General features: G+C 39.0%; 1 protein-coding gene across 1 annotated transcript in view; it reads right to left on the bottom strand.

Moving 5' to 3' along the window:
• Positions 1 to 2,843: 2,843 nt before the first annotated feature.
• Positions 2,844 to 15,871, bottom strand: part of LOC121148529 (beta-galactosidase-1-like protein 3) — a 71,286-nt gene continuing 58,258 nt past the window's right edge. Inside the window, exons 13-19 of the mRNA XM_040968597.1 lie at positions 13,577 to 13,717; positions 13,234 to 13,305; positions 12,687 to 12,765; positions 12,178 to 12,265; positions 11,778 to 11,889; positions 3,033 to 3,149; positions 2,844 to 2,909 (exon numbers count right to left, since the gene is read on the bottom strand). Coding sequence (XP_040824531.1) covers positions 2,844 to 2,909; positions 3,033 to 3,149; positions 11,778 to 11,889; positions 12,178 to 12,265; positions 12,687 to 12,765; positions 13,234 to 13,305; positions 13,577 to 13,717 — 675 coding nt within the window. The remainder of the gene's footprint in view (positions 2,910 to 3,032; positions 3,150 to 11,777; positions 11,890 to 12,177; positions 12,266 to 12,686; positions 12,766 to 13,233; positions 13,306 to 13,576; positions 13,718 to 15,871) is intronic.

The following is a 15,871-nucleotide window of genomic DNA, read 5'->3' as shown; positions in this document are numbered from 1 at the left end:
CTGCTAGGACAGAAGGTGGACTAAATCAGGCGGGGCCATAAACCCACCCTTGCACATGACATCTGGCATTGGGAGGGGTTTTGATGGAGGAACTTGGGTAATCCCTCTGTCAGTATGCAGCTCCTCCACATGAGTGCAAGAAGCAAGGCAAGGGACACCTTATTCTTGAGCAACTCAGACCAGGCCAGGTCACAGTACCCACCGGCATACAAATGGCTCATGTCTTGGAGAGAGCCAAGCTGAACCAGTTCTTATCACCCACTGGCAGAGCCAAGAACTAGAACATAGTGCAGGACATGTTGGATTGGGCCATGACAGCGGCCAGTTCATGTGAGGGCTGGGACTTGGGGCTAGCTGGGCTGTGCTAGGTTGTAACCTTTACCAGCATGAGCCAAAACTAAGGGTGTGCAGGCCAGACCAGGCTACAGCACCCACTGGCAAATGCAGAGGTGAAGCAGGCCATTCCAGACTGGCCCACAGCACCCAGCTAGCACAGTTGAGATCCAATGGGAGGGTCTGAGCACTGTAGGGGGCTGCAGGGGCCTCCCCTGCAGGGCCACTGCTCCTATTGGTGAATATAAAAGCTGAGATCAGGGGCAGAACAAGCTTGACAATACTACAACACCTATTGCCCTCATGTGAGCTGGGTTAGTGATAAAGCCAGGCTGTACCCACTGGTGCATCCATAAGCCAGAGGGTTGGTTGGGTCTTCTGCAATATCAGCTGGCAAGTGCTGGTACTTGGGGCAAATCTTGCCAAGGTTAACTGCAGAACCACCTAGAGAGCACAAGATCTGGGAGTGGGAGTGGGCCTGGGCCATTAGGGAAACTGTGGGCACTGCTCTCTTGGTTGGCCACTCTCACTGGTGAGCATGAGAACCAGGACTGGGTCAGATATCACTAGATAGAGAGTGGTACCCACCGGCACAAGTGTGGGCTGGAAAGTATGGCTGGTTGGGTTGAACTAGGCTTCAATGCCCATTGACATGTTTGAAAGCTTAATGGGATGTGGGACAGACTAGACCAGTGTGCTGTACATACTGGCAAGCACAGGAAACAGCAGGGGGTGGGCCAAGTATGGATTCTTGGGTGTCACTCTGACTAGGCTACATCACCCTCTGGTATACACGAAGCTGAGTGTGTGGTGGGCAGGATCGGGCTGGGTTGCAACACCCATTGGTTTGTGTGAAAGACAGGGCTGGAGATAAAACTGACCCACCAATTGAAACCACTAGTGTATGTAGGCTGATGTGGCCAGCAGACTAAGCCAGACCCTGAATTGGCAACCACACACAGGAATCAGATCTGGGATCACCTCAGATGAGGTTTCTTTAAGAATTCCACCAACTGAACCACTGGACTCAGTACTCCAACCATGGGGAGAATTGCAGGTTCCATGGTCTCACCATAGAGTGCATGTGTCAGAGGTGGGCCTCCTCAGTGTCTTAAATGGAGCAGTCGAGGGCACACCCAGATGTATATGGAAGCTGTGGCAGTCCACTGGAGTTTGCAGAGGACTTCTGGTACCATAGCACAGGAAGGGGAACAGAGCAAGTTGAACAACTACCCTAGCAATGTCTTGACAGAGTATTTGGGCAAATGGAGACTCTGAGGTGGACTATGTCAGCCAGTAGATCCTGGAGGGATTTCATTGTGCTTGGAGTGGCAAGGTCAATAACAATTCAGAACTTTTGAATTATCAAAACCATTTGAGTGCGACCCTCAGAGCATGCCCCACACTGGGGACCCTGAGATGACATCAGGTTGCAGTCTCCCATCCCAAGATACAGAGGTGGTTGGGAGGCTGAATGTGGCTTCTGCCCTTATTTTCCCTCTTCCCCCAAATACAGGAAAACAAGGGGGAAAAAAAGGATGTGGAAATAATGGTCTCACCCACTTTCCTCTAAACTTTGACCCTTCCCACCCCAATCAACTGTGTAAACATCATCAAAAACAAAATTTAAAAAAACCTGAGGACATTATTTTTTCTGAGGCATTTTTTCCTGAAAATAAAATCCTATTAAGTTATAGCATTGGTACATCTTTAAAGTAAGTGTTAAAGTAAACATATCTTCAGGGAATGAAATGTGAAACCACAAAAATATATAAAATTTAAAGAGGAAAAAAATACAATTGCTGGTTAGATTGAAGAGAGAACATAGACACATCATGTCTTATTAGGAATTGCAATTTATGCAAACATTACATCTTAACTGTAGTATACAGAATATTCAAGAAGACTACATGTGATGTTCCTCTCTCTTATTCTCCAATCCCCAGGAGTTCATAAGCTAGAAGCTAGTGCCACAAGGAAAAAGATTTATGAAAGAATTGTATGGCTAACATTACAGAACTGTCACTCATTTGACACAATCACCCTGCTCAAAGCAGGGCACTCCTTCTTCACTTGGGGCACCAACTTATTTGCTAAATTCCCTAAAGCCCCAGGCACCATATCTAGCAAGATGATAAGATTTCAACATTTTATCATGTAGCAAGTTAAAATTTGCTTATACACACTTATACATATTCTTCAATGATATAGAGACCCTTTACAACAACCCATTTAAGTATCCTTTTATTTATATCTATCCAAAGGCACAATGAATTAGAGAATAATCACATGGTAAGCCAATCATTAAAGATCTGAAGATGTTTTAAAAAGTAGAAGCTAAAAATAGGTGAGACAGCGTGGAATGCATTAAAAATTCTACAAATTATTAGGCCATTGTTGCTTTTTTCCTGTTATGTGCTATGCTGTGTTGAATATTCTTAGCATTAGTCTTCCTGAAACAGTACTTTTGGTGAGCCTGAATATTGTAGGGAATATGATAAAACACAGCCTTAGAGCTTGGGCTTGTCAGAAAATTCAATGAATGATCCTTTCTTTATTTTCTCAAACACAATAATCTGGAAAGAAATAATAGTAAAAAAAAAATAGGATTTGTGAAAAAGTCACATGATTAAATGAATGTTGCAATTCAAATTCTGAGAATGAATATCAATCTCAAACTGGGTACTGCAATGACTCACCTCATTGTCTTCTGGGTGAAGCCAGACCCCGGGGAGGTAAAGTGTTTTCTGAGGTCCAATATTCCAGTATCTCCCAAGGTTCCTTCCATTGATAAACACAAATGCATAATTCCAACCCTGGAAAGATGGCGACATGAGGTACAGGATAAGTTTCACATTGTCATGGTGAATCTAACACACTGGAGGCTGAAGTACAAGATTTAGGAGCATTAATGAAGGGAACAAGAACATAGATTTAGGATGAGAAATGTTCTAGAGCTTCTACCCAGATGTCAACAAAAGAAAAGGTTAAAGAGCAGGAGAAGTGAGCTTCAGGAAACATGAGTGTAATAATACCTCCCTGGTATGTTGATTTCACTTATTCTGGGTAAATACCCAGAAATAGGAAGGCTGGACCATATGGTAGTTTTATTTTAAGTTCTCCACCACACTCTTGTGTAATTTATGTTTTGTTTACATTCCCACTAATGGTGTGTTAAGGTATAATTTCTCTCCACAAACATACAAAATGAACATTTTCAGATCTGATTATTGTTAACAGTCTTAGGTCACATTCTTGAGTAATTACTTTTTTGTTTCTACTTGCTATTTGTTGAACTTTGGCTTCAGGTGGGGTTAAACCTATGACAAGTAAGAGCAATTAAAGTATGTCACTGTAAAATATTTTAAGAAAATGAAGCAAGAGGGAGAGAAAGGTTAGAAATAAGACTGTGCCTTTGAGCTTGTATTGAAACATGCACAATGTATGTTCACACTTTGTGAAAACAAAATTAAAAAAATAGAATCCTTTATGGCTGATTTGACTAATATTATTGGCATAGTAAATTTCTGAGAATCAAGATGGAGCAATAGGGTAAGGACACATTTAAATAGATGGAGAAACATTAGCCAGGGTGAAGCAGAGAGAGCACATTCCAGAAAATAAAAGGAGACAGACAGATGGCAGAGGGGCACCTGGAGAATGACAGATAAGCGAAAGCAGTGAAGACAATGGTATGGTCTTGCAGTAACCAGATAACCCAGCAGCATTCAGCAAGTAGCGATCTGAATTGCTTCAGTGGCTGGAATTCCACCAGAAGCCAGGTGGGAAGGGGCATTAACCAAAAGTTCAGGTGGTGAACCCAGACAAAGCACTGCCCATACTCCTGGATTGTTTGAATTGACCAGGAGCAGAGACAGAACAACAGATCCAAAACAAACAGTGTGAGAACAGGGTGAATTGTGCAATAGAGCTGAACCAGACATCATTTTGTGTAGGGAAGCATAGGCTATGGAACAGGACTGCACATGCACTAAGCTGGGAGCAAACTCATTTCTGGCTCAGTGAATTGCAATGAGGTGGCATCTCACAGGTTCCACCCAAAGTAGTTCCAGGTACTCCCATATCTAACAGCCAGTAGATCAAGAATTCCATGAGTGACACACCAGTTCCCATTTTGTGCAGTGTGGCAAAGGATTTGAGACTGCAGGAACAACAGTGTGCTGAGATGGGAGTGAACTAGTACAGCTCAGCACATTGCACTGGGCACCACTCACTTGAGGGAGTGGCACAAGTGACTGCAAATAACAACAACAAAAAGCCTGTACTAATTGCCATAAGTAAAATCAAATAGTAGACTTGTCTGTGAGACAGTTTAGAAACCTATCCTAAGGAGAAGAATCTGATAACCAGAGTACAATGACCAAGAGCAAAATGAGAAACAAAGGCCCAATGAATAATACTGAAGACTCCCCGTCAATGGAGCAAAAGCCTTTGCCAAGCTCAAAGTTAGCTGAGCAATACACCGAGAAAATGGAGAATACAGAATTCAGACAACTCATTTTAGAGCTTCTAATCAACCAAAAGCACGTACAGAAGTTCAAGGATTTTAAAGAATGTATCACACAGGAAATAGCAACACAGAAACAAAATTAGGCAAAATCATTGGGAATGAGGGACACAACAGAGTAAACTAAAAATTCAGTAGAAAGTCTCCATGAGTGAGTGAGGCAGAAGAACGAATCTGTGAGTTGGAAAATATTTCGTCACAATGGGAAACAATCAAAAGGCTGACAGCAAAGCTAGGTAAAGCTTTGGAAAAAAGTATATAAAAATTAACAAATGCTATTAAAAGGCCAAATATAAGAGTTATGGGAGTTCCAGAAGGTGCAGAAAGAGAAGCTGGGTTTTAAAATGTATTTAATGAAATAATTAAAGAAACTTTCCTTAATAAGGAGAAGGACTTAGGAAACAATATCCAGGAAGAGCACAGAACTCTCCCTAGAGTTGACCAAAAAGAATCTTCATCACGGCACATGATAATCAAGCTCTCTTCAGCCAAACATAAAGAAAAGATCCTTAAATGTGCAAATGAAAAAAAAAAAATCAATGGATATATAGAGGAATGGCAATTAAATTCAAAGCTGACCTTTCACAGGAAACTATAAGCCAGAAGGGAATGCAGTGACATTTTCCAGATACTGAGAGCAAAAATGGTCAGCCCAGGATAACGTACCCAGCAAACCTTCCCTTTCTCTTTGAAAAGGAAGCAAAATTCCTCCACAGTCAAGACAAGTTAACAGAATTTGCCTCTTTCAAACCTCTTACATATTTAAAGATGCCCTCTACTTTTTAAAAAGAAGTATTTCTTTTTTATTGCAAAGTCAGATATACAGAGAGGAGGAGATACATAGAGGAAGATCTCTCATTCATTGATTCACTCCCCAAGTAGCCACAATGGCTGGAGGTAAGCCAATCCAAATCCAGGAGATTCTAGTGGGTCTCCCACGCAGGTGCAGGGTCAGAAGGATTTGAGCTGTCCTTGACTGCCTTCCCAGGCCACAAGCAGGGAGCTGGATGGGACGCGGAACTGCCGGGAAGCAGGGGCAGCCAGGATTAGAAACAGTGCCTAAATGGAATCCCAGCACATGCAAGGTGAAGATTCTAGCCACTAGGTTACTGTGCTGGGCCCAAAGGTGATCTCTTGACAGAGAAGAGGAATAGCACCCACCAAAAGGCCAATGTAAGGAACATCCCAGCAAAATAACAGCAGCAGAATAAATCCATAAACAAACCATCGCTACAATGACAGTACTAAATTACCACTTATTTATATTAACCCTGAATGTAAATGGCTTAAACTCATCAATCAAACATCAAAGATTAGTAGACTGAATTTAAAAAGCAAAATCCATCTATTCGTTGCCTATAAGAGATACATCTTACCGGGCCTGGTGGTGTGGCCTAGTGGCTAAAGTCCTCGCCTTGAATGTGCCAGGATCCCATATGGGCGCCAGTTCTAATCCCGGCAGCTCCACGTCCCAACTAGCTCCCTGCTTGTGGCCTGGGAAATCAAAGACGACCCAAAGCCTTGCGACCCTGCACCAGTGTGGGAGACCCTGAAGAAGTTCCTGGATCCTGGCTTCGGATTGGCATAGCCTCAGCCGTTGTGGTCACTTGGGGAGTGAATCATTGGACGGAAGATCTTCCTCTCTGTCTCTCCTCCTCTCTGTATATCTGACTTTCCAATAAATAAATAAATCTTAAAAAAAAAGAGAGAGATACATCTTACCAACAAAGATCAGTGGAAACTATATCATGGAATTTGATGTATTTGTTTTATTCTCATTTCTTCAAAACAGTTTTTTCCTCATATTAAGTTCTTCACTTACTCTTATGCCATACAGTGGCATTGTTTTCCTCAAGCAGATTATTGAATTTCTTTTCCATTTCTTGAGCGACATGTTAGTGATTCAGTAGCATGTTATTTAACTTAAGGGAGTTGTAATTGTTTTTCTTTCTGTTCCTGATTTTGTTTTGTGGCTTTGCATTTAAGGGGATGTATTCTAACTGTATAATGGAGACTATCATATCCAGCAGCAAATGTTATTTAATTTCTATTTTTCTTTCTGTTACTAATTTTATATTGTGGCTTTTCACTTAAGGGGACGTAACTGTGTAATGGAGGTTATCATACCCAGATGTGAGGATAGAATGCAGTATGATTCTCTCCTTCCAGATCAAAGATGGACTCCCTATGAAACTGTTCAACATATTTTTTTTTAATTGGAAAGGCAGATATACAGAGAGGAGAGACAGAGAGGAAGATCTTCCATCCGATGATTCACTCCCCAAGTGAGTGCAACGGCCAATGCTATGCCAATCCGAAGCCAGGAGCCTCTTCCGGGTCTCCCACGCGGGTGCAGGGTCTCAAAGCTTTGGGCCATCCTCGACTGCTTTCCTGGGCCACAGACAGGGAGCTGGAAGGGAAGCGGGGCTGCTGGGATAGAACTGGCGCCCATATGGGATCCCAGGACGTGCAAGGCGAGGACCTTAACCACTTGTGCCACCGCACCGGGCCCAGTTCAACGTATTTTGACAATGGGTGTGGGACTCTCTAACGGACTTATGACTATGCTATTATGATAACATAGGAGAACTCAGTGGGGAGGGATGGGGGAGGGATGAAGGGAAATCTCAGGGCTAATGAATCTGTATCATAAAATTATAATAATAATAATAAAAGAAAACCAGGTGTCTATTTCCAAAAATATGTATTATGCAACAAAGACTACTGCTGATAACACCTATAAAAGCTGTTGTCCTTTCATTTTGCTTATATTGCAACGAGAAGTTATGGAACCAAAGAATAGGGGAAAAACTGAAAGGAAAAGAGCATGGGGAGTGTCCATGAAAGGCATGCGTACTTTCAGGGAGAAGTTTTAAAAGGCTGAGCAGAAATGTTCATGACATCACAAGTGTTGGTGAACACATTTCATATCACAAAGACTTAAAAATAACGTACACTAAAGCTGGGGCTCTATGGATCTGTACCCAAAGGAATAAACAATGAACCCTTATTCAAAGCATTCCTCATAATGAGATGCAGTGATCACTTCCTAGTAATTCCAGCTTCCCTAACATGTCTAATGTTAATCATGTCATGCATAGGATAATCATCAAAAGCATAAGGTGATGGAATCATAAAATCATAAAAGCATAAGGTAAAGCAAAAGAGGAATCATGGAGGAAGTGATGATACATGCAGAGTATCAAAAGCGAGTTGTAACATCTGCTAGTATCAAAAGCATGATTTTTTTCATGCAGTAAATACTATTAGAGATACAGTGAGCTATGTCATGATGATGAAATTCTTAATTTAGCATAACTGTATAGGCTGTTTGTAAGGAAAGCCCTAAGGATAGTTGAAAATTGCAAAGCCAAGTGGAAAAATGAAAGAATATAAAAATAAATTCACAATCAGAGAATATTCACATAGTCATAGACTAGTTTGTAGAAATCAATGAAAAAAACAAATTTTGAATAAAAAGATCTTGCCTCCCTTCTACATAGCGCATGTGAGGCAATTATTTAACAAGTAAACAATCCACATAATTCTGAAGTGTTCATAAGAATATTTGCAAATATTATTCCATGTTGAGTAAACAAGTCTACATATTTAAAAACTATCATTCTACACTGTAATTAAACATGAAAATAATTAAAATATAACCTAAGACACCCATAACCTTGAAAATTAAGGAAAAATGTCTAGGTAACCCATAACTCAAATAATCACAACAGTACAAGTTTAAAAATATTTCAAAACTTTACCGGACCCAGAGCAATAGCCTAGTTGTTAAAGTCTTTGCCTTGCACATACTGCGATGGGCACTGGTTCTAATCCCAGCGGCCCCACTTCCTATCCAGCTGTCTGCTTGTGTCCTGGGAAGGCAGTTGAGGATGAACCAAAGCCTTGGGACCCTGCACCCACATGGGAGACCCGGAAGAGGCTCTTGGCTCCTGGCTTCAGATCAGTGCTGCTCTGGCTGTTGCGGCCACTTGGAAAGTTAATCAATGGGGAGATCTTCTCCTCTGTCTTTCCTTCTGTCTCTATATCTGACTTTCTAATAATAATAAAAACAATCTTAAAAAAATCTTTGCCAAGATTAAAATATCTGAAGACTATGGGACACAGAGTATCTACAACATGTGCAGCAGGACCTTTATAAACCAGAAAGGAGTTAAATGCTTTATCTGAACTGTCAAAAGTACAAATAAGGAAATGAGGGATATTAACTCACTAAAACGAGTTTAAAAAATGAGAGAAAAGGTGGGCATTCGACCTAATGGTTAAGTCGCCCTTTAAGAAAGCCATATTCCTTATTACAATGTTGAGGTGTTGGAAAGAATAAAGAAAACATTCCTTAAAAGAGTAAAATTAAAAAGGAAAGGTATAAATTATCCATAACAACCTCTCAGCAGTGGATTTCACTGCTCAGTTTAAAGGTTTAGTTCATCGTCAATGCTGTAGTGCAGCAGATCAGGCATACATTGAGCTGTTCCTTTGACGTTCCGGCTGCTCTTCTTTGGACCCAGCTTCCTACTAATGGACCGATTTGGCAAGTGTGATGACCCCGTTACTTTGCCCATGCTATCCACTTGTAAGGCTGGGAAAGTGTTCCCGTGTTCTGGTTTTGATCTGACCGGACGTGGGTGTTGAAATCTTACAGGATTGAACATAAAATAACTGCTCTCTCTCCCTTTCTCTTTCTCTCTCCCTCCTTCCATTTCTTTTAGAGATAAAAGCAAAAATCAACAAAATAAAAATTGAATACAAAAGGTAAGTGAAATTAAGAATTGTGATTTTCAAAATACGGATAATGTTTAACTTTAGATAGGCTAACAAAATAAATGCCCAAATAAATGAAGTCTGAAGTAAAAAGAATAAGCAATTGCTTATTCTAATGCCACAAAAAGACAAAGGATAATTAGTTAGCATTGTGAACAAGTGTGTGGTATAATATAAAACCTGGCAGGAATGGAGGCATATGTTATCTATGCAGATAACCATAACCATAACTGGTTTCATAACCATGGGACACAGAACCAAACAATATTGAATCCATAATGAAAAATAACCCAATAAAGAAAAGCTCAAGCTAGCCTAATTTTCAATCAATAATTAAGAAATAAAGATATTGTTTATATATCTTGTTTATATATATAATGTATAATGTATTATATATAATATATTATATTACATGCAAATATAATGTACTATTATATATTTTATATATAATATATTATATAATGCTTTCATATACTAGATATAAAATATGTATATATTTATATATTCCACATTACATATTATATAATAATATTCTTTATAATAATATAGAATATAAAAATAATACATTATATTATTATATTATGTCATATAATATAATAAACACAGAAACATGTTAACATTTTATTTGGAAGAGTCATATCCATTCTTGTCAGTCATCCCGTGAAGGAAATGAGGAACTGCTGGATCCAGACAGATTTCCTTGTGTCATGTACTGAATCCTGATCATACAACACTCCTGAAACTCTGAGTCTCATTCCAGAATCGTTTATTAGAATCTAAGCCTTGATATCAAATCTGAGAAACACGTCTCTGTGCAAAACATAAATATAAAAGAATCTTAATTTCCTAAGCTAGTCAAACACTGGCAATCATCAAAATCTCCTTCAATAGTAGAATCCTGAATAATAAAGGGTAGTATATTCATTTTATCTCTGTCTTTGTGGACAATGTCAGGATGCAGTTAAATAGCAGAATGATGGACTTGTGACTGCTGCTGAAGGACTGTACTGTTGCAAAAATCTTGGGGAAAACAGTGAGGTGGTGGGTGGTGAAATCCCTGAGCCTATGAAATTGTGTCATGAAAAATTTTTTTAAAGTTAAAAATGTTATACAGCATTGAAAAATGAACCAAAAACCCTAGAGAAATGATTGGGTTTCACAAACAATGATGAATAAAAGACACAATACTAAAAAGAATGAATACCTTATAGTTCAGTTTTCATAATCCAAAATAGGAAGCACTGAACAAGAAGTAAAAATGACATCTATATTTGGTGGAAAAGTAATCCTAAAATTATACTTTATATCTCAATGATAATTATGAGATGACAATTCTGTGATTGCAATTTGGAACATTTATGTTACTGTTGTGTATTATAAATAAACCAATATACTAGAATAAAAACTAAACTGCCTCCTTCTCAAAAATTCAAGTAGCAGAGTAGAGTCTGCAGATGATGCCAGTGGTATAAAACAAGGGCACGTATATTTTACTAATGTCACGCGTGTAAACACAGGCTGGTTGGAAGTGTGGACCCAAAGTATTATACCATTCTCTCTTCACATCTTGTTATTTGATTTTTCGATGGCATTTCAACATATTATTTTCTTGAACAATACTAAATTAGGAAGATTGAGAAAACGTGTGAGGTTTGTTTGGCAGTGAGGAAGAAGATGGAGGCATGGAAGCGACACAGAATATGAAATAATATGGTTTTAAGACTAATTTTTAAAATCATTTACTTATATCAATTTGAAAGGTAGAGTTACAAAGATAGAAGGAGAGAGAAAATTTAGAAGGAAACAGAGTGGGAGGAGGGGAGAGAGGGTGAGAAAAAGAGAGATCTTCACATCCTAAATTGTTTCAACACTGGAGGTGGTATCAAACTGTAGGAAGGAGCATGGGCATTCTTCCAGATATCCCCATGTGTGCACGGGGTCCCCAACATCTGGGCATTTGGGACACATCCCATTGGTTCCTCAGGCCCACTGGAAGTGGAACAGCCATTTTTCATACAGGCACTCACAGGGAATGTTGATGTCACAGGCAGTGGCAAAACAGGCTACACTACCACCTCAGGATAACACTAGCTTTAAAAATCAAACAAGTGGGCACACGAAGAGGTCCACTTACAGGTAGACTCAGGAAGGTGTCTTTGGGAGAAGCGCCGGCTTTCAGGGTCCCCCTGTAGAAGGCAGGACCTATATGGCTATCTGTGATGGACCTCCAGGTGGCAGAGCGGAGTCTGAAAAAAGAACCAAGATGTGAAGGCAGGGAAAACTGAACTCTAACCTCCAACTTCACATCACTTTGCCCCACGGGATCAAAGATTCTGCTTCAATGATATGAGTGAAGCAGGAAGCACTGGACTAGGAATTAGTCTTATTCTTGTCCTTATTCCAAAGTAACTGAAAGCATAGACTCAATTCCTTCACTTCTCTGAGCTTCCATAACATTCTCTGCAAAGTGAATATGTTGGAAACACAGTCAGCTGATCACTAAAAGTGACCACTGAGTTTGGGCAGGGACATACCTCTCAAAGAAGTTCATTTTCATTTCCAAGCAGTAGATATTAAAGCCCTTCAGAATCACTCCATTGAGAGTAATAGTTTCAGTTATTCCTGGGGAAGGGAGGCAGAAAATGGGCTATGAAGAAATAAAGACTGACACTCTCCAGGGTCTAGGGTAGGTAAATGCATCATAGAGCACAGCCAGGACACACACTTGTCTCATGCTGTGAGAGCAAGTTTCTTTGCTTGATTTTTCAACACTCCGAATAAGTTGGCCGCTTGGCATTGAAACTCCCTAAAACTCTGCACAGAAGATTGATGTGGTCAAGGACATAAAAATGTGCAAATACTTACCTTCCTGTGCTGGAGAATAAGAGGAGATAGAACCAGGAAGAAGAGAAATGATTTCATCTTAGAACCTCAGTATCTAACCATGGAGGTCCTAATTACTACCTTTCCCAACATAACTCAAAGTTCATGTTCCAAGTAACTGAAGAGAAGCTGGTGCCTGATTTCCAGGTCTAGAGCCTACCTTTCTGCTCAGTTTGCATTTTGTCTGAAAAAGTCACCCGTCCTTGATTCTCCACAAGGATCCTGAGAAGTTGACAACCCTATTTGGAACAGAACAATGCATGGCAGTTGTTTAGTAAGGCTGAATTTTTTTTTCTCTAGAATGTATTCTTTTATTGGAGTCTCAGAGAAAAAGACATGCAAATGGATGAAAATGGTTTCACAATTAACAGTGGTCCCATTCTCATAAGGACTGATATATGGCTCTTCTCCATATAAAATATCCCCACCATCCTCCACAGGTCCTATTAGAAGAAGCAAAGAAACATGGGTATTCCTTTAATCAAGAATCCAAATAAGGACTTAGAACAAACTTCTAATGGGGAATTGCAACTCATAGATAAGACAATAGTTACTAATGGATGCTGTCCTGAGAGATGCATCATGCTCTGCTGATGCCTGAAGTGAGAAACAACACCAAAGATAGTTTAATAGCAAGGGAAAAGCTTTAGGAGGAACAGATTACTCTGGCATTTCATTTGGTGAAGTAGGATTTTGAAGTTACCTACCATGAAGGCTGGAATGTCCACATTCTTAAGCTCACTATTAATAGATGCTAGTACTGTGTCGTTAAGAAAAACCTGCACAAAAAGGCAACCAGTGTTAGACACAGAGACACGTACAGGAAGGTTATTATGAAGTCAGGGCTGGTTCTGTTGCATCATGTTGCAATGGAATTCCAAGTGTGTTAAAGAAGGAAAGTTTGACTTCATATTCCCAATTCCCCCCACATCAGAGATGATGTTAATGCAATAAAAAATGCTAATGTCTGATACATGACTAGCACCATCTCCAATGGCAGAAGTCTGCTAAGCATTTGCTGATCCAAAGTGATAGTCTGAAGACACTTACCTCTCCAATATCATTAACATGGACATGCAGAAGGCCTCCAGAGCAGATTTTAGTCTCATAGAGGATGAATCCAAAGGACTGTCCACTTCCATTATTTATAGGAAGATTTTCCATGTTGACTGGAAGATTCAACTTGAATGGCTATGAGAGAGACATGACAGCAAAAAGCTGCCAAACTAATGAAAAGTCAGGAGACTTCTTTTAAAGATATTTTTCACACTATATTGTATCATATAATAGTCTCCAAGATTTCTTTGGGAAATGAAAGGAGACACTGTGTAATAATGCTCCTGTACTTCATCTTCAATGACTAGGAGGTGCTGGTAATTGCGGAAGCATACTGAAGAGGCAACATTGGCTGTAACATTATTACTCTCTCATTAATACTGAGGGTCACACATATGGGTCAACAAGACCGGACTTGTCCCCATTAGTCTGGAGAAAGTGATGGGCACCCCTCACACACAGTCTGATGCACCATGCTTAGAGGTGACAGGAAAACTGTCCTTTCTGAAAGAATGACATGCTTTGTAGGTTATGGAATAATTGCACAACCTCTGGAGCCTAGGCCATGACCCATTTGCATATATCACCAGCTTTGAGTTATAGATGAAGAATGCACACAGGAATTGCACTAAGCACCCTATATGTAACAAAAGCCAACACAGTTAGCCCAACTGATACTGGAGACATCATGAACAGAAATGATGATACTATAAAAGCTACCCAATAAAATTGGTAGAGATAATTAATGTAGCAAATCCATAAAAATCAAACTTGGACCACAGGAACATTAAAAAGATAAGTTAATATGATGCTTCCCAAAGAAACCAGCAGCATTAGGAAGAAGAAATGGAGATAAGAATTTGTCTGGCAGTACAACATACAATAACAAAAACCTGAACAAAGCCCAGAATGCCTTTCAAAAGATTAAAAAAAATTGTGGTACATCTGCTCCACTCAGCCATGAAAAACAATGAATGAAATTCTGCCATTTATAACAAATTGTCCCAGCTAGAGATCATTATACTCAGTGATATATGCCAATCCCCAAAAAAACAAATATTATATGTTCGCTGATATAAGGCAACCTCCACGTAAAATACAAGCTATATAAATATAGGTATAGATATACACATACATATATTCTCATAAATGAGCTGTAAAATTGAGACCAGCATACCAGGAAAAGAAGATACGTTGCAGTACGTATCTCTATTCCCAAGTAAAAGGACTGCCAATGAAACTGTTAAATATACCTGGATAACAGGATTTTAAACTGTCTACCATTGTCTGTACCTATGATGTGATAAAACACTTGAATAACAGAATGATGGTCTTCCAGCTGTTGTTGAAGAACTATAATATTGTTATACAATGAGGGATCTCAGAGCTGGGGAATAATGGAAGGTAGAGAAAGGGTTCCTTGTGTCTATGAAACCATACCATGAAAAAAATTTTTAATTAAAAGATTTTGTCTGACAAAAAACTCAGTGTAATGACAATGAAATATAAGATATCAGAACCAGAAAATTCAACACCATTTGGAAGAAATTTTGCGATATGTAATTTAGAAATGCATAAAACAATTTGGTATTATAAAACATAAATAAACAGAAAACATGGAGCTTAAAAAAAACACAAAATAAAACGAAACAGAACAAAATAAAATAAAATGTAGTTGTCACCCTTAGTAGCTGAGTTGGGCCTGCACAGGAAAAAGTTCTTAGTCTGAAGATAGGTTATTTGAAATAGCTATATCTATAGAAAAAATAGAAAAGAAACAAAATGGGGAAGAATGGAAAAACTTTATTCAATGCATAGACCATCATTAAATGACCATCATTGTTGGTTCAGCAGAAAGGACGAAGAAATATAAACACAATCAAAATGTGGCCAATGAAATACTTGTTGAGAACTTTTCAAATTTGAGGTAGAATATGATGAAATAATTGTTGAAAATTTTCCAAATTTGAGGTAGAATACACTCAAAGGACAAGTAAAAGTGACAAAATTCATTCACAGATTGTCAAAAGTAAGAACATAGAATTCTCAAAACAGTATATAAGTATAAAAATAAAGTTATGCTATCACAGATAAAGGAATCATCAAATTAACAGCAGAACACTTAGTACAAATCATATAAACCAGATAAAATTGGGGTGACACAGTCAAATTCTTGAAAGAAAGATATTCAGTCAAGAATACTGTTTCAAGTAAAGTTAGCCAACATAAATGAATGACAAAAAAATGACTTTCTAATACAAGCAGAAATGTAAGGAATTCATCATTTCC

This window comes from Ochotona curzoniae, unplaced genomic scaffold (genome assembly GCF_017591425.1).
Source record: "Ochotona curzoniae isolate NIBS_2020 unplaced genomic scaffold, NIBS_Ocur_1.0 contig_1550, whole genome shotgun sequence".
Taxonomy (NCBI): domain Eukaryota; kingdom Metazoa; phylum Chordata; class Mammalia; order Lagomorpha; family Ochotonidae; genus Ochotona; species Ochotona curzoniae.
The sequence above is the reverse complement of the archived record's forward strand: the minus strand, read 5'-3'. Positions and strand labels throughout refer to the sequence as shown.